This window comes from Bufo gargarizans, chromosome 9, assembly GCF_014858855.1.
Source record: "Bufo gargarizans isolate SCDJY-AF-19 chromosome 9, ASM1485885v1, whole genome shotgun sequence".
NCBI classification, from domain to species: domain Eukaryota; kingdom Metazoa; phylum Chordata; class Amphibia; order Anura; family Bufonidae; genus Bufo; species Bufo gargarizans.
Genome location: NC_058088.1, coordinates 182,606,457 through 182,629,901, shown reverse-complemented (window position 1 = coordinate 182,629,901; position 23,445 = coordinate 182,606,457). Strand labels below are relative to the sequence as shown.

At 44.0% G+C, this 23,445-nt stretch overlaps 1 protein-coding gene across 1 annotated transcript in view; it reads right to left on the bottom strand.

Annotated features, from left to right (window-relative positions):
• Positions 1–23,445, bottom strand: part of CAMSAP1 (calmodulin regulated spectrin associated protein 1) — a 67,207-nt gene that overhangs the window by 1,250 nt on the left and 42,512 nt on the right. Inside the window, exons 12-17 of the mRNA XM_044305364.1 lie at positions 20,487–22,836; positions 9,756–9,892; positions 3,655–3,869; positions 1,074–1,176; positions 833–948; positions 487–605 (exon numbers count right to left, since the gene is read on the bottom strand). Of these exons, the coding sequence (XP_044161299.1) occupies positions 487–605; positions 833–948; positions 1,074–1,176; positions 3,655–3,869; positions 9,756–9,892; positions 20,487–22,836 (3,040 nt within the window). The remainder of the gene's footprint in view (positions 1–486; positions 606–832; positions 949–1,073; positions 1,177–3,654; positions 3,870–9,755; positions 9,893–20,486; positions 22,837–23,445) is intronic.

The window sequence follows — 23,445 nt, the reverse complement described above, 5'->3', positions numbered from 1 at the left end:
TAGGAATGGAGTATAAAATACCACAAAACTACGAAACACCAGCCGACTCTGTTGTGGGGCCCTGAAAGGGTCAACACGGGCTTTACAAAACAGATATGTTATGGCGGGTTCACACTAGTGTTATGGAGTCCGTTATAACAGGGTTATAACGGAAAATAACGGAATCCATAGGATGGAATGCAAAACGGAAGCTTTTAGGAGGCATTCCGTTTTGCTCCGTCCGAATAGTATAGAATAGAATATTAGTCTATGGGAATACATAACGGCTCAATCTGGGTCCCGTTAAGCAAGACGGAAAACAGGACTTTATCTTCCGTCTTGCATAACGGGAACCAGATGGATCCGTTTAGATTCCCATAGACTTCTTTTAGGACGGAAAGCAAACGGAATGCCTTCCTTGCGTCTTATGGATTCCTTTATTTTCTGTTATAACGAAAAGCCATAACGGACTCCATAACACTAGTGTGAACCCACCCTTACACTTACATCCAAGGTCATGTTCTTCTGTGATTCGTTCACCTTTCCAGCAAGGCAGCAGTGGGCTATAGCATTGTGTATTATTGGTTTATTTGACTTGCTGCTGGGCTCTTTATAAAGTTTTGGACCTTTAAAAAAATAAATAAAATTGTCAACATTAACGTTATAATTTTAAGACAGAATATAAAAATTTTAAATTTTCAGATATCAATGTGCAGACTTAGAGACAATAAAATATTTGTAGACAATATAGCACAATAAATTATAATACACACTATGATCAGCATGCAAGGAAGAGCAACTACTGCTGAAAAGATTGCAATTAGATATGAAATAGGTTTAACTCTTTATGAACCTGAATATTCTGCCACTGATGCAACTGAAGATGCGGTAGATGCATTCTCCCAATCCCGCTCTGCATTTCTACTTTGGTGCCTGCTTGCCACAGACAGCATTTCCATGGAGTCCACCCTGCCATCAAGCAAACAACACGATACTTACAATGTTGAGATTATAGAAAGAACTGGCTTTTTTTTTTTTTCAAAGCCCACAAAAATAAAATAATAGCCACAGGGATAAATCTGCGAAGTGTGTACCTGTGTGAAGGCGTTCCTCCAGAATGGACACTTTCAGCCTCTGTAGTGGCACCGGACGCCAAAGAGAGACTGGAACCGGACTGTGCACTGCTCAAGTTATCCGCTGCAGAGACAAATAAAAACAAAAACATTATTAACCCTTTCACTACCGGAGGTATTTTTGTTTGTTTTTTTCCTCTCTTTCTTTCATTTTTTCAATTTTCATTTTTCTTCCCCATCTTCCTTGAGCCATAACTTTTTTTATATTTCCATTCACATAGCTGAACGAAGGCTTATTTTTGCGGGACAAGTTGTACTTTCTAATGCAAACATTAATTGTGGCATACAATGTAGTGGGAAGCGGGGAAAAAAAAAAAACGCCATTCACCTTATTGATACCCATGATGTTTACATTTTTTGTTATTTAGGTATTTATTTTTTTATTATACGGAAAGGGGGGAGGATTTAAACTTATATTTTTTTACTTTTTTAATTTTGAACCATCATGTATTTTTTAAATGAGTTTATGACTGTCAATTGCTCATTTCTTATGTTGGCCTGCCATCTCGTGGCAGTGAGACTCACAGCATTCAAAGCAACTACCAACATCCCCATTGGCCACAGGGGATGTCGGTAGGAAGCCTGAAAGTGCGAGACTCCGGGTTTTTGACACTTTAGATGCCGTGATCTCACTTGATCAGGGCATCTAAAGCCTTTAATTACCGCAAACAGCATTATTGCCGGTCACTGTAATTAGCGTCAGGCCTCTGCTGTTTGAAATAGCAGAGACCTGCCGGCCATGACTCCCACTGCACGTGGGCGCCATGTCTGCCTATCGCTCAAGCGCCGTACATGTATGGCGCTGGTAGCGAACGGGTTAAGCGGAGCTAAAAGGTTCCAACCAGTTTATTTTTTCTAAATTGCTGGGTACATATGTTTAAACTAAGCCGGGTACATGCAGGTTAAAAACATAACATAAAATAAGAGTATCATAAAAACATGGTTAACGAAATCCCCCCTAAGTAAAGAAAAAGCACACTTATTAATACCAGACTGCTCATCCAAATGGTGGCGTTATAGTTGGACACTATACATTAATCTAGACAAGTACAAATATAAATAGATATACCGTAGATAGACCTAGTTTTGTGGCAGTCAAATGTCCTTTAATGTTCAATCAATGATCCAAAAAAAGGGTATATTGTAGTAATATCCACTTTAAGATGTGCACGCCGTTTATCAGAATATTGGCACAATGTTTCATGTAGAGACACCTCCAATTTGTGTCAATATAAATGCACATAAAAGGTACTAGGAAAAAGCAATCGATTGAGGTAGTTTGTATTAATAGATGTAGGCATAGTGACGCTGTATACTTTGGTTAGTAGTGCAGGTATTATTCCAAAGTTGCAGTTCCCATCAACAGCACACTTTACCTCCTTCTATATATTCATATTTCAGGCAAGTATCTTTTGCCTCATATGAGGCTCTTACCCTCCTTTTGATCTCTCTCAGTTGTGGAGCAGACGCCAAGGAAGCCGTGCGCTGGGATGAACGCTGTGAATCCGCACGCTATGGAGAGTAGTCTCGTGATCCAATCATGTGATCCGGTCACATGATCATAGAGAAAGTCAGGAGATCAGAGTTCTTAGCCCGTTGCTTGTTTCTCCATACACAGAGATGGTGCAAACAGTAAGATGGCGCTGTATCAATTGAGGTACCTCCAGGTTTTTCTTCTTTAGGTCCGGACCAAATATAGTCTTTAAATTATTGACACAGGACCACGCCAGACGCATTTCGGAGCACCTTGCTCCATCAGTGGCTGGTACCTTATTTTTATGTTATGTTTTTAGCCTGCATGTACCCAGCAATTTAGGAGGAATTCGTGAGTAGTGTATTTTAATTTAAAAAAAATTGTTGTCATCTACAATACCAGCAGTGGGTGTTCCTGCCTTTCTTTATATAACCTTTTTTTCTCTATATTGGGCTCTGGGTGGTCCAAATAGGCAGTGAACCCCCTGATAGCCTATTGCTCTCTGGTTGAGATCCCTTTGTCTTTACATTCAGTTTTTATTTTTCTTCTACACTTTACATACAGTACACAATACTTTCTGGTCACACAAAGCAGGTTCCAAGCACCAACCAGAAGGTTGCTTCATTGAAGCACAATAAAGAATAGGATGAAGCTTTACATAAAATAATGTTATCTGAATAATTGTATTATATTGGAATTTATATTCTCATTTGATTACTTGATTATAATGGTATTCTGCTTGACACCGTAACAAATCAAACTGTAATGTATTTTCTTTAAACCGTTTGAAATGAAAAACTGAATAAAAACTATTGAAAAGAAAAAACAGCAAAATCCAGAGTGTAAACTACATAGATGAGCTGTATACAATTTCTGGTAGAACGGTCTTTCCCTTCAGTGGCACGGTCAGACTTAGATGCCATCAAGCTTTAGGTTTATCTGCATAGGACATCTCCCCTCACATTAAAAACCATAAAGATACTCGCCCTTCCATCTGCAGGGATCTATTTCCTTCAAAGCAAAAGTTTTCTCCACCCCCAAAAAGGCCTGTTTTTTAAGAAAACTTACGTGTAGAGGAATATTTCGTTCCTGAGTCACTGTGGGATTCCTCTCTGTGGACAGACTTAGGCCGAGATTTCTTAGGTTTCGGCTTGGGCTTGGGCCTTCCTACGCCTTGCTCTTCTAAGATCTCTTGTTGCTTCCTTCGGAGATATTCTTGTTTGATGAGTTCCCTCCTTGCTTTTTCTTCATCCTTCCGTATACGATCTTCCTCAGCTTTGCGACTAAAATGGAAATGATAGATTGGCTTACACCTAAAAATATGCACAGTCTTTAAACTCTAGTCAGTGGGCCAGATTTATCATTACACTTACATCTTACTCCACTTTTACATATGTCCAAAGTCAGATTAATGGTCTTTTAAAGAGGACCTTTACTCGGTCCAAACATTGTGAACTAAGTATCATGACATACACAGAGCCGCCCAGGGATCTTACTGCACTTACTATTATTCCTGGGCGCCGCTCCATTCTCCCGTTATGTCCTCCGGTATGTTCGGGGACTTGGTTATAGTAGGCGGAGTCTGCCCTTGTTCTGCTGGGCGTCTCCTTCTCCTAGGCTGTAGCGCTGGCCAATCGCATCGCAGAGCTCACAGCCTGGGAGAAAAAACTAGGAGAAGGAGACGCCCAGCAGAACAAAGGGCAGACTCCGCCTACTATAACCAAGAGTCCCAAGACTCCGCCTACTATAACCAAGTCCCCGAACATACCGGAGGACATAACAGGAGAACGGAGCGGCGCCCAGGGATAATAGTAAGTGCAGTGAGATCCCTGGGCGCTGCTGTATATGTCATGATACTTCGTTCACAATGTTTGGACCGATGAAAGGTCCTCTTTAACCCCTTAAGGACATAGGACGTACCGGTACGCCCTATTTCCCGAGTCCTTAAGGACCAAGGACGTACCGGTACGTCCTGACTTTAAAATCGGCATTCCGGCGCCGCAGGGGTTAATTTGAACAGGATGCCGGCTGAAATCATTCAGCCGGCATCCTGTTAAAACGCCAGGGGGGGTCATGTGACCCCCCCGTGTCGGCGATCGCAGCAAACCGCAGGTCAATTCAGACCTGCGGTTTGCTGCGCTTTTTGCAGTTTCTGATCGCGGGGATCAGAAACTTTAGAGTGCCTAAAATCAATATAGTACACCCCCCCCTGCACCCCTGCATGAGTTGATGGCGGCGGGTGGTGCAGGGGGGGTGTCGCAGGCGGTGGGGGGCGTTGCGGGAGGCGGGCGGTGCGGCAGGCGGGATCGCGATCCCCCGCCCGCCTCCTATTGCGTAATCGTTGGTGTACAGTGGGTATACCAGGGTGCCAGCACATTGCTGGCACCCTGGTATAAACGGCTGACATCGTTGATGCGATGTCAGCCGTTTAACCCTTTCCATACAGCGGTCCGTACGGACCGCTGTATGGAAAAGGTTAACAGTAAGAGGGAGCTCCCTCCCTCTCCCATCGGGGGGCTGCTGTGCCTTTGCAGCCCCCCGATGGAGAGGGAGAGAGCCCCCAGAGAGCCCCCCGAAGCCCCGTCCTCACCCTTCCCCGTCTGCGAAGTTCTGACCATAACTGAGCAGACGGGGAAGGTTCCCATGGCAACAGGACGCCTGCTCAGGCGTCCTGCTGTCCATGGTGCTGAACAGATCTGTGCTGAAAGCATAGATCTGTTCAGTGTAAGTAAAATACAGTGCAGTACCCTATATAGAGTACAGTACTGTATTTTACAGACATCAGACCCACTGGATCTTCAAGAACCAAGTGGGTCTGGGTCAAAAAATAAAAAGAATAAGTGAAAAAAGTTAAGATAAAAAAAAAAAACATTTATCACTGAATAAAAATTAAAAAAATAAAATAAACTACACATATTAGGTATCGCCGCGTCCGTAACGACCTGATCTATAAAACGGCCATGTTACTTTCCCCGCACAGTGAACGCCATAAAAATAAAAAAATAAAAACTATGAGAAAATTGAAATTTTGCCCACCTTACTTCCCAAAAAAGGTAATAAAAGTGATCAAAAAAGTCGCATGTACGCCAAAATAGTACCAATCAAACCGTCATCTCATCCCGCAAAAAATGAGACCCTACTCAAGATAATCGCCCAAAAACTGAAAAAACTATGGCTCTTAGACTATGGAAACACTAAAACATCATTTTTTTTGTTTCAAATATAAAATCATTGTGTAAAACCTACATAAATAAAAATAAAGTATACATATTAGGTATTGCCGCGTCCGTATCGACCGGCTCTATATAAATATCACATGACCTAACCCCTCAGATGACCACCGTAAAACAAAAAAAAAAAACGGTGTAAAAAAAGCTATTTTTTGCCATCTTACGTCACAAAAAGTGTAATAGCAAGCGATCAAAAAGTCATATGCACCCCAAAATAGTGCCAATCAAACTGTCATCTCATCCCGCAAAAAATTAGACCCTACTCAAGATAATCGCCCAAAAACTGAAAAAACTATGGCTCTCAGACTATGGAGACACTAAACAATTTTTTGGTTTTAAAAATGAAGTTATTGTATAAAACTTACATAAATAAAAAAAAATTGTATACATATTCGGTATCGCCGCGTCCGTGACAACCTGCTCTATAAAATTACCACGTGATCTAACCTGTCAGATGAATGTTGTAAATAACAAAAAAAAAAAAGTGCCAAAAAAGCTATTTCTTGTTACCTTGCCGCACAAAAAGTGTAATATAGAGCAACCAAAAATCATATCTACCCTGAACTAGTACCAACAATACTGCCATCCTATCCCGTACTTTCTAAAATGGAGTCACTTTTTTGGAGTTTCTACTCTAGGGGTGCATCAGGGGGGCTTCAAATGGGACATGGTGTCAAAAAACCAGTCCAGCAAAACCTGCCTTCCAAAAACCATGTGGCATTCCTTTCCTTCTGCGCCCTGCCGTTTGCCCGTACAGCGGTCTACAACCACATATGAGGTGTTTCTGTAAACTACAGAATCAGGGCCATAAATAATGAGTTTTGTTTGGCTGTTAACCCTTGCTTTGTAACTGGAAAAAAAATATAAAAATGGAAAATCTGCCAAAAAAGTGAAATTTTGAAATTGTATCTCTATTTTCCATTAAATCTTGTGCAACACCTAAAGGGTTAACAAAGTTTGTAAAATCAGTTTTGAATACCTTGAGGGGTGTAGTTTCTTAGATGGGGTCACTTTTATGGAGTTTCTACTCTAGGGGTGCATCAGGGGGGCTTCAAATGGGACATGGTGTCAAAAAACCAGTCCAGCAAAACCTGCCTTCCAAAAACCATGTGGCATTCCTTTCCTTCTGCGCCCTGCCGTTTGCCCGTACAGCGGTCTACAACCACATATGAGGTGTTTCTGTAAACTACAGAATCAGGGCCATAAATAATGAGTTTTGTTTGGCTGTTAACCCTTGCTTTGTAACTGGAAAAAAAATATAAAAATGGAAAATCTGCCAAAAAAGTGAAATTTTGAAATTGTATCTCTATTTTCCATTAAATCTTGTGCAACACCTAAAGGGTTAACAAAGTTTGTAAAATCAGTTTTGAATACCTTGAGGGGTGTAGTTTCTTAGATGGGGTCACTTTTATGGAGTTTCTACTCTAGGGGTGCATCAGGGGGCTTCAAATGGGACATGGTGTCAAAAAAACTGTCCAGCAAAATCTGGCTTCCAAAAACCAAACGGCGCACCTTTCCCTCTACGCCCCGCTGTGTGGCCGTACAGTAGTTTACGGCCACATATGGGGTGTTTCTGTAAACGGCAGAGTCAGGGCAATAAAGATACAGTCTTGTTTGGCTGTTAACCCTTGCTTTGTTAGTGGAAAAAATGGGTTAAAATGGAAAATTAGGCAAAAAAATGAAATTCTCAAATTTCATCCCCATTTGCCAATAACTCTTGTGCAACACCTAAAGGGTTAACGGAGTTTGTAAAATCAGTTTTGAATACCTTGAGGGGTGTAGTTTATAGAATGGGGTCATTTTTGGGCGGTTTCTATTATGTAAGCCTCGCAAAGTGACTTCAGAGCTGTAGTGGTCCCTAAAAATTGGGTTTTTGTAAATTTCTGAAAAATTTCAAGATTTGCTTCTAAACTTCTAAGCCTTGTAACATCCCCAAAAAATAAAATATCATTCCCAAAATAATTCAAACATGAAGTAGACATATGGGGAATGTTAAGTCATCACAATTTTTGGGGGTATTACTATGTATTACAGAAGTAGAGAAACTGAAACTTTGAAATTTGCAAATTTTTCCAAATTTTTGGTAAATTAGGTATTTTATTATGCAAAAAAATTAATTTTTTTGACTTTATTTTACCAGTGTCATGAAGTACAATATGTGACGAAAAAACAATCTCAGAATGGCCTGTATAAGTAAAAGCGTTTTAAAGTTATCAGCACTTAAAGTGACACTGGTCAGATTTGCAAAAAATGGCCTGGTCCTTAAGGTGAAAATGAGCCTGGTCCTTAAGGGGTTAAGACTGTGATAAATGTGGTTTGACGGTAGCAGTTCATCCTTCAGTAAGCGGCTTTACAAAAGTCGCACGTCTTTACGAAAAAGTCGCATGTTCTATTAAAAAGTTGCATAAGATAAGCATGGTCCTCACTGAAGTGAAATTGCGCAATTTTTTGTGACTTTTTAAATTGTCGCAATAGTAAATCTGTATAGAGATTTATTTACATAAGAAAACACACCCACTTTCAGAAAACTGGCGAGCATAGCGCAGGGCCAATAAAAGTCGCAAATTTTTGTGCAGTTTTAGCGACTGCGCAAAAATTTGCTATATTTTCACTCCATTATTTTGACTTGAGCTAATGATAAATCTTGCCCAGTAAATTTACCAAACACAAGATTTTGTATTTTATGCCTTAAAACTACTTTCACAGTAGCGGCAAGGACCTCCGGCAGACTGTTCCGTCGGGTGAACAGGCTGTCTGATGCGTCCTGCCGCTAGTGAACGTGTGCCTGCGGACTGCTACTCCGTCCCTATTGACTATAATGGGGGCACCGCAGCGCGCGGCGAGAGGCTGCCGGAATAAATGTCGGACATGACGTTTTATTCCGGCAGCCTCTCGCCGTGCATCCGCCCTCACCCCCATTATAGTCAATGGGGAAGGAGCAGCAGTCCGGCGGCACACGTTTACTAGCGGCAGGACTGTTCAGACAGGCTGTTCACCCGACAGAACAGCCTGCCGGAGGTCCGTGCCGCTAGTGTGAAAGTAGCCTTAAAGGGGTTGTCCAGTTTCCTATATTGATGACACCTCTGTTAATCAGCTGTTCGGGGAGAACGTAGAGCTTCTACAAGCGCTGTGTTCTCCGCTTACCTGCCAGCCGTCGACATAGCAGTGGCAAGCAGTGTAATAACAGCTCATCCTCCACTAAAATGCGAAGGAGCAGCTGTAATTCCACTCTGTCCCATTCAATTGAATGAGATGGAGGATCGGTAATTACACCTGCTCGCCACTGCGATGCCGACGGCAAGCAGGTAAACAGTGAAGTGAACGTAGTGTTCACACGAGTGCTACTTTATCTTCAAACAGCTGATTGGTGGGGTTTCCAGGAGTCAGTCCCCATTGATCTGATATTGATGACCTATCCTTAGGTGGGTCAACAATATAGGAAACTGGACAACCCCTTTTAAAGATTTTTATATTGATGGCCTATCCTTATAGAAGTCATCACTATCAGATGGGCAGGGGTCTGACTCTGGCGCCCCTGCTGACCAGCCGTTCTACAGTAACTCCAATGCCAGAAATAGAAAATGGGAGCAGCGCTGCAGTAACCACCTCAGTCCACCATACAGTGTAGGTCCAGCGCTTATACCGCAGCAAAGAGCCCATAAAGTCTTATGAGGACTTGTACATTTAGGCTTCATTCTCATATTTAGGATCCAATCAGGATTTCGACGCTCATCTGCACCAAAATAATCATCAGATCCACTAACAACCTGTATTATTGGATGTGAATGGGGTTTCTGTAACATGCATTGGAAAAAAAAAAAAAAACATGCGCAGCTGCACCATGGAAAAAAAATTGGGAGAATAAGTAGCATATGGATTCTTACGGATTAGCCTGAGGAGGTCTAAGTAATTATTCAAGATGAAAGGTATGGGACTTACCGAGCTTCATCTCTCTTTAACTCAACCTCTGCCTCCAGCTGCTGCTTCCTGAGCCGAGCTTCTTCTGCTTTCTTCTGCTGCTTCAGAAGAAAGGCCGCCCGCTTCTTAGCCAGTTCATCCTCTGCTTTCTGCTCGTCCTGGAAGAGATTGATCAGACAGTTATTATGTAGCCTGCGGGAAGACCTTTACTTACACCTCACGATCCTAATAAAAGACTAAAGGGGGCCACAAGATGATCAAAGTGGATGATTGCAACCAAAAAGATCATCCGTTGGGTGAAATTTAACAAATGATTGTTTTAGCAACAGGCAGAGTCGTAAATGTCTGTCAGATAGTCGGACAAAAGATCTTTCCTAGTTAAACGCCCCAAGGAAGATTTTTGCCCACCACCCGATTTCACTGAACATGTATGGCCCATACGAACAAATGCAATGGCCAATATGGATGAATACGAGAGTGGCCATGTCTGAGAAAAGAGTGCTCACCAGATGATTGCTTTAGCAGTGAGGTGGCCACAAACAGCAAGTCACTGCTGAAGCCAGTCATTGGCTGCAGCAGAGCAAGTGACCATGCTCATGCTGTGGCAGATGTCGACGCTGTGGGAACTGGTACACGGACACAGCGGAGGCGAGCAGGCAAGTATGAATCTTCTGTTTAGAGAGGCAGACAGAGGGCACTTGCTAAGAATTCATTATTCCTGGAGGAGCTCCTTCAGGGCTAAGGCTACACGGCGACAGCAAGTCGTGCAACAAAAAAGGGTACAGCTACACGGTGACGCGCGTCACTGAAAAGTTGCACAACATTTTTTGTAATGATAGTCAATGGTGTCCCAACAAGACATGCTGCAAAACGGTCTGTCACAGAATCGCGTTTTCATAAGCATTAATGTTGTTTACTTTTAAAGGGATTCTGTCACCTCCCCTCAGCCAAAAAACGATTTAAAAGCAGCCATGCAGCACAGCTTACCTGGATTAGGCTGTGCTCTTTTATCTTGAAATCCGTCCAGCAGTTACTGCAAAAAACGACTTTGATCGATATGTAAATGTGTCCTGAAGGTGCCCAGAGGGGCGTTTTTTTCTTCCTAGTGAGCCCAGTACCGCCCCTCTTACAGTGCCCAGCCCGCCTTCCTTGTACTGTCTAACCGCCGCCCCCAGCCTGCCACAGCCTCTCCTCCCTCTCCTCCCCCTCCCTCACGCCGAACGAAGTCTCGCACAGGCGCAGTACCCACTGAGGGCTGCGCCTGTGCGATCATCAGGAGACTGAGGGCGGCAGCTTCATCTTAGTCACTGGGCATGCGCCGAGCCCAGTGACGTTCGATGTTAGCTCTTCCCTCAGTCAGCAGGGAAGAGCAAGCATCGGACGTCACTGGGCTCGGCGCATGCCCAGTGACGAAGATGAAGCTGCCGCCCTCAGTCTCCTGATGATCGCACAGGCGCAGCCCTCAGTGGGTACTGCGCCTGTGCGAGACTTCGTTCGGCGTGAGGGAGGGGGAGGAGAGGCAGGAGAGGCTGTGGCAGGCTGGGGGCGGCAGTTAGAAAGTACAAGGAAGGCGGGCTGGGCACTGTAAGAGGGGCGGTACTGGGCTCACTAGGAAGAAAAAAACGCCCCTCTGGGCACCTTCAGGACACATTTACATATCGATCAAAGTCGTTTTTTGCAGTAACTGCTGGACGGATTTCAAGATAAAAGAGCACAGCCTAATCCAGGTAAGCTGTGCTGCATGGCTGCTTTTAAATAGTTTTTTGGCTGAGGGGAGGTGACAGAATCCCTTTAAGAATTTATCTAAACCCTTTCCACTGCTCCTGCTGTGACCACGTCCTGAGGAGTCTATTCCACAGATTCACAGTTCTTACAGTAAAGAAGCTTTGACGCTTCCGGAGACTGAACTTTTTCTTCTCCAGTCGGAGGCAGCGCCCCCTTGTCTTTTGAGGGTATTTTCCATTAAACAGTTTTTCACCGCATTTTTTAGTATGGCCCATTTATATATTTGTATAGGTAAATCATGTCTCCCCTTAGAAGTCTCTTCTCAAGACTAAATAAATTAAATTCTTAAAATTTTTCTTCATAACCAAGACCCCCTTATTTTAGTCGCTCTCCTCTGTACTTTTTCCGGCTCTAGGGCGTCCTTTCTATGGACTGGTGCCCAGAACTGAGCATCACAGATTGGCTCCGGATGAGTTCAGAGTGCGTTCAGTGAAACTCACACCATTTTGCAAGCAAGTTCAGTCAGTTTTGTCTGCGATTGCATTCAGTTTTTTCCCCCGTGCATGCAACATCTCTTACGCTACTTTCACACTAGCGTTTTTTACTGGTCTATAATTACCTGTGAAGGACCTAGATCAATTTTTGAATATGGGCATTACATTTCCCTTGCACCAAACACTTGGCACTGTACCCTAGAGAAGCTTAAAAAAATTATTAAACAGGGGCACATCAATGATTGGACTGAGCTCTTTTTTAATAACTCTTGGGTTTAATCCATCTGGACCCGGAGCCTTGTTCACATCTACCTTATTTAACTTGTCTTAGACCACATCTACAGTTAGCCAATTGAGTATATTACTGGATGTACTAAAAGCCCCAGCACCACCGATATCAGCTCCTTACTCTTCTTTTGTATATACAGAGCTAAAAAAAACTCTAGTAACTCTGCCTTTTCCTTATCTTCATTGACTAACCCTCCTTTAGCATTATTTAGGAGACCTACCTGCTCAGACCTTGGTTTTCTATCATTTATATACAGTATTTAAAGATGATTTTGGGGATTTGTTTGCTCTCTTTTGCCACCTGCTGTTCATTTTGTGTTTTTGCTAATTTTATCTCCTTTTTACAGATTTTATTAGGCCCTTTGTAAACTTCAAAGGCTATAGCTGACTCCTCAGATTTGAATTTTTTTAATTCCTTTTTTTTGTGTCATTTATTGCCCTTTTTACTGTAGCTGTAAGTCATGGGGGGGGGGGGGGGTAATTTTAGCCATTTATACTTGTTACCTAAACAAATAATTTTTTTTGTGCAATTACTCAATGTGGATTTAAAGCTCTTCCATTTATCCTCAGTATTATGTGACAGTAGCTGCTCCCAGTCTATGCCCTGAAATGCAGCCCTCAACCCAGGGAAATTAGCCATTTTTAAATTCAATGACTTATCTTATAGTTTATATTGTGGTCACTATTACCTAGTGTTTCTCAAACAGTAACATTTCCAACAAGCTCTGCATCATTAGAGATTACCAGATCCAACAGAGCATAGCCTCTAGTGGGAGCTTCTACAAACTGGCCCATGGGGTGGCGTGGCCGGATGAGGAGCTGAGAGGACGCACGCCGCACTAGCTCCGGAGCCTGCAAGTTAATAAAGCTGCCCACAGCAGAGTTCGCAACCCCAACATTAGCCAAAGGCTGTGGGAAATCCTCCGGACCACTATCTTGCCACTTACAGGTATGTGTTGCACTAGGAGAAAGGAGGAAGCGCAAAGCAAAATCAAGGTGTTCAGCAGGGCAGCCGGAAGAATCAAAGATGGTGCCCGCTCCTCAAACCACGCGGCGCCAGAGGCAGAGTCCGACAACGCTCCCATCCCAGCGCGCCTCACAAACACATGTACCAAGTCCACCCACCTCAGCAATCTCTTCTCCATCTAAAAAGCAACAGGCATCAGCAGCTGCCCCTCATCAGCATGTGCTGCAAGGTGCCATATCCTCCTATGATGAGGGAATCTCACTCCAGGAGAAAGGTACCCAAGCACTCCACTCTCCTTCACCCCCATCTGTCAATGCCCAGTCCGCACCAGTCACAGAAGCCACTCTAAGGTCCCTACTATCTGACCTGAGACACTCTATACAGAAAGACCTCTGCCTTTTATGCCTTACAAAAATAACATCCCATAGGGAGGATAAAAACGGAAGAATTGACTAATGACAACAACCAGTTAGTGGACGCACACAATGATGCCGAGGATGATATATCACCACTAAAACTTAAACTAGCTGATCTTGAGGATTGTTCAAGACGCAATAATCTGAGAATTAGAGGGGTCCCTGAAGTCGTCGAACCTGAAGCTATCAAGGACTTTCTTACAGATTATTTGGTCGCCCCAGTTCCAAATGCAGAGCAAAAAGATCTATTGATAGGATGCACAGAATCCCTAAACCCAGAAGCGCCCCCAGTGATATTATTGCCCGGCTGCATTTCTATCATTTTAAAGATTTAATCCTCAAAACAGCAAACTCCTTACAAGATCTTCCTGAACACTCCAAGAACATTTTAATATTCTCCGACCTTTCAGCAGCCACTCTGAACAGACGCAGAGAATTTGCCGCTGCTACATAATATTTCATACAAATGGGGCGACCCGGCAAGACTCCTAATCTTCAAGAACGGAATCACTCACACAATCTCTTCCCCGAGCGACGCCATGAAGCTACTACAGAAATGGTCCCTAGCTACGGTGGATGAAGACAGCAGCTCGCCCATGAAGAGGAGGCCTCCTACTCTGGCCAGAGAATGGTCTTGAAAGTCTCGTCGGACAGGAAAGGACTTATTCTACCTACCTCAAAGGTCATATCCTCTTCTTTACTCAAGGGTCACTAGACTCATTTATTCACCTACACTTTTTGGAGATGCCTTGCACGTGTATTCTACAACCCACCTCCTTTGACACCTGGATAAATTGGTATCCAGTTGGTTCTCTTAACTTGAATGAAGCTGACACTTATAGACTTGACCATAAAAAGTTTAGCAATCTAATCACATCACCTGCAGTGAATAAGAGGGGTAATTATCGCCATAAAAATTCCCTATCTTTTCAAATGATCCATCGCAGGATTAACGATAACGGGAGATACATTATACTTGTGTGTAATATCAATAATGCAATATACACCTTCGTTTCTTTGTATGCATCCATTGCCTTGTCTCTCAAACAAGGCTCTCTGGTGATATGTGGAGACTTCATCTTGCCCCCATCGCCCGCTATCGATAAATCAAACCACACAAAATCCCAATCTTATTTACAATTTGTGCATTATTTATTAACAGAAGATCAGTACGATGCCTGGAGGGTGCTACACGCATCAGAACGCGATTGCACCTTTTACTCACAATAAACAATACTCTAGGATAGACCTGTCCTTACAAAACATCATGTCCTCCATCATAGGCTCCATACCATGGTCTGATCACGCACCAATTTCATGTCAAATCTCAGAGCAATTCAACCAACTCTCACATACACCTTGGAGAACCAATAACCATCGCTTATCCTTGCTTTCTACCCAATCCCAAATCAACAAAGCCCTTAATCAAGAATACTTTGAATTCAACTGCACCTCTGATGTACAACCCACCATGACTTGGTGCGCCCATAAGGCCTATATAAGAGGCTATCTTAATCGTAGTTCAGCTTTAAAAAAAAAATATATATATATTAAAATCGCCAATCTCCTACCGGTAAACCTCAGAACTCCGAAAGAGAAAAATTTAAAATGACCTGAATAAAATAAAAAAGCATGACATTTCATGGATGGGGAGGATTTCAACTCTGAAAATGTTTATTATTCTACAAATCCTTTATCTGTTCCGCAAGTTAACAATCTCTATCCCTATATCATACCTAAAAGAGGCTTGGGTTGTCCATCCATCATTAGATATTATAGGGCCTGTATATTTGAGCAAATGAGATTCTTATGGATAAACAATTCTAGCAAACACCGGATCTCTATTGAGAACAGATCCCCAGGTGCTTTTTTATACCATGTCCTTACAGAAGAACTTCTCTGCCCTCAAGGTTCCCCCTACAACCCAAGCTGCACTTGAAGTGTGAACCTCATTATCCACTAAATCAATATCACCCTCGCCGATATCCCTTTGGCGGTCATGGGGAAATGTATTTCAGACCTGTACATTCATAATTGGATTGTTCTGGGAATCAAAAAATTGGGAGACCTTTTCACCAATAATACTCTGAACTCATTTATGGAGCTAAGCTTTAAATTCAATATCCCTCAAAGAGATTTTTTTTTAAATACTTACAAATTAGACATCTCCGGTCTGGATTGAAATTCCCCATGACCGCTAATGCCTCCCAAATGATGAGGTTGCTAAATAACCCGTCTGCTAATCTTAAAGCCTTATCTCTCAGTTATTATTTCATGACGGAGAGACTGGACTCGCCATCGTCTCCATTACTTCGAAAATGGGAAACATTAAACAGTATATCGGCAGGAGCAATGGGAGTCTGCATTTACCATCATGGGTGCCTCTTCTAACTGTGTCAACATCTGGAAAACTCCAGGAAAAGTCTCTCTATACTCCTTATAGATTATCTACCCTTCATCCCCTCATGTCTGCTGGAGCTGTTCATCAGCAGAAGCGGTTATGCAGCACATATGGTGGGAAGAAATAAACCTGTATGGAGTTCAATCAACATAATCTTAACTCTAATATGTAAAACTCCCATTTCCTTATCAATGGCGCAAAGCCTTCTTTCTATTAATTTGGATTGCCTTTGAACTTCCACCCATAAGGGCTGTCTCACACAAGCGAGTCCATTGCAGGAATTACGCTCCGTGTGCGAGTGTGATCCTCCGCTCTGGACTTGCAGGAGTGCACGGCATTATCATGATTTATAATGCTGTGTGGCTCTGCATGGCCCTTTTTCCATAGAATCATAGTGACATAAAGCTGTCAGTATGATTCTGTAGAAATAAGGTCAAGCAGAGGCACATAGCATTATAAATCATGATAATGCCCTGCGCTCCAGCAAGTCCAGAGCGGAGGATCACACTCACACACGGAGCGCGATTCCCGCAATGGACTCGCTCGTGTGAGACAGCCCTAATGTTTCCACATCCTCACCCGCCTCTTTCACACTTGTCTTCAGATCACTCCTCACATACAGGCACAGGCCACCACCTTTTCTATGGACCTTGTCTTTCCTAAATAGTGTAAAACCCTCAATATTTACAGCCCAGTCATGTGAAGAGTCCAACCATGTCACTGTCCTCCTAATAATAGAGTCCCCTACCACCAGCAACTGTCTGGCCTTTGCTGCACTCCTTTACCCATCCTTCCTGCAGGGGGCATCCTCCCGATTACGCCCGGCTGCAGTGTTGCTCGCCCTGGGATATCATCCCTAATATCAGCCAAACAGACATATTTACTAGGGCGTTCCAGCTCAGGACTAGCCTCCCTGGCACTTTTCCCTCTACCCCTTCTTTCTACATTAACCCAGCTGCTGACCTGATAGTCCTGATCTTGCCCTCCTCCTCCCACCTTGTTTGCCCCCAAGTATTTCAAGCTGCTTATTTAGATCCAAGATCTGGGCTTCCAAATCGTGATTGCATCTAGTGCAAATTAGAGTTGTTGCGATACTAAATTTTTTATTCGATTTCGATACCATAAAAAAAGTATTGTGATACCCAATAGCATTTGATGCCAGCGAAAAAATAAACAAACAAAAAAAAGCCATGTGCATTGCGCAATTAATAAAAAATGGTGAATCGCACAGGTTTTTTTTTTTTTTTTTGTTCCGGCGTTCACCGCATAGATTTTTTTAAATATTTTAATAGTTTGGACTTTTTGGACGTGGCGATATGTTTAATTATTTATTCTTTATATATTTTATATGTGAAATTGGGAAAGGGGGTGATTTATACTTAATATTTTGGTGGTTGTTTTTTTTTACATAGTTTTTATTTTTTTACACTTTTTATTTAATAACTATTTCGCCCCTTAGGGGCTAGAACCTGGGATCTTTTCATCACATGTCCTATTCACCCTAAGAGATCTTTATCAGGGTGAATAGGACATCACACTGTCCCTGCTGCCATGGGCTTTGTGCTCAGGGCAGCAGGGAGCCGACTATGGCAGCCAGGACTTCAATAGCATCCTGGCTGCCATGGTAACCGATCGGAGCCCCAGGCTTACACTGCCACTGCCACCAATGAGAGGAGGTGAGGGGACCCTGTGGCCACTGCCACCAATGAGAGGAGGTGAGGGGACCCTGTGGCCACTGCCACCAATGAGAGGAGGTGAGGGGACCCTGTGGCCACTGCCACCAATGAGAGGAGGGGAGGGGACCCTGTGGCCACTGCCACCAATGAGGAGGGGAGGGGACCCTGTGGCCACTGCCACCAATGAGAAGGGGAGGGGACCCTGTGGCCACTGCCACCAATGAGAAGGGGAGGGGACCCTGTGGCCACTGCCACCAATGAGAAGGGGAGGGGACCCTGTGGCCACTGCCACCAATGAGAAGGGGAGGGGACCACCAATGATTTTAATACTGGGGGGGGTTGAGGGGGGTGGGCGCACTGTGCCACCAATGATAATTAACCTTTAATACAGGAGGCAGGTACAGGGGCCGCACCTGAGGGGTTAACTGCCGCTGATCGTAGCTCCCTGTCAGAGGCATGGTGCCGGCAATGCGATTCTGCTGCCGGCACCTGCCTCTTGTATTATGTGTTAAAGACAACCTTATATGGGTCCGGACTTAGTTAAGTATTAGGCTACACAGAGCGGCGCCCAGAGATGTCCCAGCACTTACTATACTTAACCAAGTCCGGATCCAGGAAAAGTCCTATCATTGGTGGCGCAGTGCGCCCACCCCTCCTCCCCCCCTCTCTCCGTTCATTGGTGGCAGCAGCAGCACAGGGAGAGGGAGACACTGCTTCCTTCTCCCCTGTGCTGCTGAGGGAACATGAGCGCGCTGACAGCAGCGCGCTCATGTTCTGTGATACTAGAATGCGCAGCAGCGCAGGCCAGTATCGAAAAAAAATGATCCATTGGGTATCGAAATTTTGATACCCGCAACAACCCTAGTGCAAATGTATTCACCCTCAAATGGCTCTTCAAGGCACACATACATTGCACAGGACACACACTTAGTAGCATTGTCCATGGAGTACATGTTTAAATAGGGATGAACAGTAGAAAGAAGGAAAACAGTGTTAAAAAAAAAAAAAAAAAAAGGGAAAAAGGGAAAAAGATCTAGCAAACCTTAGTTTCTTGCTCCTTGTCTTAAAAGGGTTATCCAGTATACTACAGCCCCCCCCTTCATGTGCTGGGCCCCACTGTGGGAATACTTACCAAGCTCCCCTCCTGGTCCCCGCACCACTGCTGCTGCTTCTCCCTGTACACGGATAAAAACAGCCACTGTCATGGGGGGGAGCAGCCAATGGCAGACAGGGACGAGCCTCCCTAGCGTCGCCCACTCTGCTAGGGAGGCTCGTCCCCGTCCCCGCCTGCCCTTGGCTGCTCCCCCTCCCCCTGACAGCATATGTTTTTATGCGGGGACCAGGAGTGGCGCAGGGAGCGGGGTAAGTATATTCCCACGGAGAGGCCTGGCACATGGGGGGGCTGTTGTAGATACTGAATAATGGCCCAACTGATATTGCGTGGCCACAAACAATACAATGTATCAACGTCCGGCTCTGGAATGGCCGTATGGTATGTTTGTGGCCAATAGCCCTAACACAATTTTTGGCAATTATAGCATAATTTGCTTGCAGCACCTTATTACACCATTATTAATTCTGTTTTTTGGGCTTGGCCAACTTTCTTTTTTTGGGGGCATTATATCTGGAAATCACATCCATATATCCCCCACCCCCCTCCGTTACACATCTTTCGCCTATGCCTCCATATATTGAGCAACAACCCATTTGGGGTGGCTGTATACAAATATGTATGCACCTAATATAAAGTGCTCAATAAACTTGAGTGAGGCTAGTGCCTGGGATACAAGGGGCACTCCGCCCCGGGTTAGGGTTTTATTTATCTACTAATAAAAGGTTTGTTATTTTCTTTTAGTATCCACACAGGCAGTGAATCAGTAATATTTAGGATACACGATTATTTACATATTTTTTAGCAGTGGCTTTTAGATACTGGATAACCCCTTTAAACTACACCTATTAAGAAGCCCACTTAGTGCAGCAAGCCCATCAATCAGTCCTGATCCATGCCTATGACACCTGACTGAAGACAGCCCGCCATGTTTATGTTCTTTGCATTATTGCTGAAGCATTAGGGTATATTCAGATGATATGGTTGTGCAATGGCTTTTGCCACACAGTCAAGAATGCATGGCAATAACCGTGTGCAGTTTCACATCTAGAGTAGGTAAAGTTAATTAAAGGGCATCTGTCAGCAGTTTTGTACCTATGCGACTGACATGTTACATGTGCGCTTGGCAGCTGAAGGCATCTGTGTTGGTCCTATGTTCATATGTGCCCGCATTGCTGAGAAAAATCACATTTAACTATATGCAAATGAGCCTCTAGGAGCAATGGGGGTGTTACCATTACACCTAGAGGTTCTGCTCTCTGCACTTTGACAGAGCGCAGCAGTGTAATTCTGATCACACCTGCCTGGTCCTGTCAAAGTGAAAAGGGCGCGGCAGTTGCAGAGAGAGCAGAGCCTCTAGGTGTAATGGTAACGCTCCAGTTGCATATATTAAAAATTCAGTTCTCTCAGCAAAGCGGGCACATATGAACATAGGACCAACACAGACGCCATATGCAACAGGACAGCAAGTTTTATAGGGACAAGTCTGCTGACAGATGCCTTTTAAAACCATAGCAATTACCAATAAAATAACAAGCATTTTTACCACGCAGCTCTCGGCCACTGGGCAACAAGCACAGCAAAACCAGTACATATCTTTACCTGGTGCCCAGAGTCATTTGAACAAAGCCATGGCTTACAGAGACAAGATAACAATGGATGGGGGCTACTTGCCTTAAAGAAAAACCCAAAGCCAGACTTCTGATCTTCACTGATCACATCTGTGGATATTTCAGAATCCTCAGCTCCGTGCTCTTCCTCGGGATCTTTCAGTTCAGAGAGATCAACCTCAATCAGGCTACTTTTGTTCTTAAGCCGCTCATCCATTGGGACGTTTTCTTTTCCAGACGTTTCAGAAGATCCCACGCCAGCCACGCGTGCGGCATTTAAAGAGTCCATGTGCATTTGCTCAGAAAGAATATTTGCATCTCTGGAGGTGGATAGAACAAATGTCCTCTGGTTGTTCTCCTCATGGAGCCGGAAAGTACCGGGGGATTTATCCTGCGCACCGTTTACTTGTTCTGTACCGTTTTCTACAATATCAGAAGGGGCACAAGGTGATTTCAGAAGTGGGGCAGATTTTAAGTGGGGTAAAGTTTCTATGCTGTGGGTGGGTGTTATCACACGTGATGTCTTTTCCTTGGTGGTTTTATGTTCATATGCTCGGGATGATCTGGAGTTACGACCCTGACCAAATCTCTTACGAGGTCCCGTAGAGGCTCCTGTTGGGGACAGGGGCTCCATAAACTGAACAGGTGGTTTTAACTTACGGTCTTGGGTGCTATTTTTAAGCTCTGGTATTACAGAGCCGGGTGCTTTCATGAGCATCTCTTGCTGCTGGGAAATCTTCAGTATCGCCTGTTGTAGTGTACTGATCGTCTCATTTAGCTTCTCAATGGAAAGGTTACACTCACTGGGATCTAACTCGCCATCTGCCTCTTCAGGACTAACGTCTGCAATTACATTGCACAGGTCTCCTTCTAAATCTGGCTCCTTGGGCTTCTGCTCAAACTCTTCCTCAACTTTAAGTTCTTTGGAAACTTCGCTTCCCAGGTCAGTTTTTTCAAGGTGCACTTCTGCCCTGGCGTTGACAACATCAGCCGACTCCGGGTTCAGCTTAGTGTAATCCTTGGGGAAATGTTCAGGCTTCAAAGGGTGAGAAGGTCCGTCAGCTTTTCCTTTTTTCACGACATGCAAGAATGCAGCTTTGCCGAGTTTTAAGCGCTGCCTTGCAGACAGCGACTCCATTTTCTTCTTCTGAGCTTCAATAGCCCTCCGCTTCTCCTCCAGTTGCATGTGAAGTTGGACAAGTTCAGAAGCAATGACGTTTGAGTGGTCTTTGTTCTGCCTCCCAGGACTCTGCTCCCTCCGCTGCTTCCAGGTGGTCAGCGGAGGAGGGCAGCACTCAGAACCATCTGGGGTGGTCTTTTGTGAGCTGCTTGTACTCGACTTTGTTTCATAACTATTCAGCCTTTGAAACTTTCTCTCAGCAAAGCTGGTCATACGGACACTGCCGCTAGCCATGGAGATGCTGCTTACCTGGGATATTGTACTTAGACACGGACTAGAGCGCCCGCTGGCATCGTCTTTGTCATCATTCTCCTTAATTTTCATATCCTCCTGCAATTTGGCAGACTCTTCTTCACCTATGTATTTACACACTGGGCGGGAAGGGGGCAGATCCTGCTCACAATCTTCCAGATCCAGATTGTCAGAATCAGAGTCAGTCCTCAATATCGTCCAAGTGCTTTCTGGATCTTGCTCTTTATCAACTAGGAGATCCGCCATGGGTTCTTCCTCAACAGCTTCAGCTTTAGAGTCATGAAGGAAAAACCCATCGCCGAGCTGCTCTGATGGATCAACACTGCTGGTCGCAAGTGGCCTAAATGTGCCGTTACCATTTTCCAAGGACATCTGCAGGGGATCTAATCTAGAAGAATCCGCTGCAGGTAAGTCAGTGCTACAGACAGGGGTAAATGTTCTGTTTAGACCTAGTCCTGTGTGGTTAGTGGTTATTTTCTTGCGCGAAAAAGACTGTGACGCCTCATTCTGACGCCTGGAAACAACACCTCTCTGCTTCACTTCACCATACTCCTCTCTTTTGGGAACAGTTTGTTTTTCTTTTGCTGGTTTGAGAACAGCAGGCATTAAAGGCTCCAAGAAGAAACTCTCTGGCTTGCCGTCTACATCTGCCAACATCCTTCCTGGGGATCTTGCTGTGCCAGGTTGACTGGAGGCCCGGGAGGAGAAGCTCTGCAGTTCGAGGTCTACATGACTTGAGGTTTCATCTGCTTTAATGAATGCGACGAGCTCCTCTTCGTCGTCTTCTATATCTAAATTTCCCAGTAGACTTCTTGAGGGTAAATGTGGTGCTGAATTAGCAGGCTGGTGCTTGGGAGTTGCATGTATGATATTGGAAGCCAAGCTGTCCTTACTTATTGACCGAGCAAGACTAATGCTGTCGCCAGAGGTTGCGTCAACATCATCAGCACAATGGAGGGCAAATGGAGGCTGGGAAAGGGGCCTGTACGAAAACAGAAGGAAGAAAATATTAACAATAGCAAGGGTCATAGATCTGTGTATTACTGGAATCATTCCCTTTAGTGCTGGATATGATCCACAAATACAGCAGAGCAAACCTCAAATTCCGTAAAGATACTCAGAGTATCCTCCACCATCTAGACTATAGATAGGAACTGGGATGTAGTATAAAACCACTTGAAAAAAAGAGTCTATCTGGAAGGAATCTTTAAAGGCTATGTACACTTTTGAAAGCAATTTTTTTAATTTCATTTTGAGCTAAAAAACATTTCAGTTGGACTGTAATTGTGAGCCCCTTTCTCTGTACAGCCTCAAGATTCTCTAGTAGAATGCTCTGTATTTTACTCTGAACACCTAAACACTCCTTATAGCTTAATTCTTATCTTACTGATAAGAAAGTGGCTTAAAGGGGTTGTCTCACCTCAATAATCACCATTTAATCAGTTCCTTGTAGTCCTTCTGTAATGTAGACCAATTTTTCCAATTTCCCGTTGTCATAGTTTATTCTTCCTTATACTGCCCCAAATTTCACGCTTGTTTCTATGGGTTACGGCCACTGCTGTAATGTTATCAGAGGTGGCCACGCAGGCGC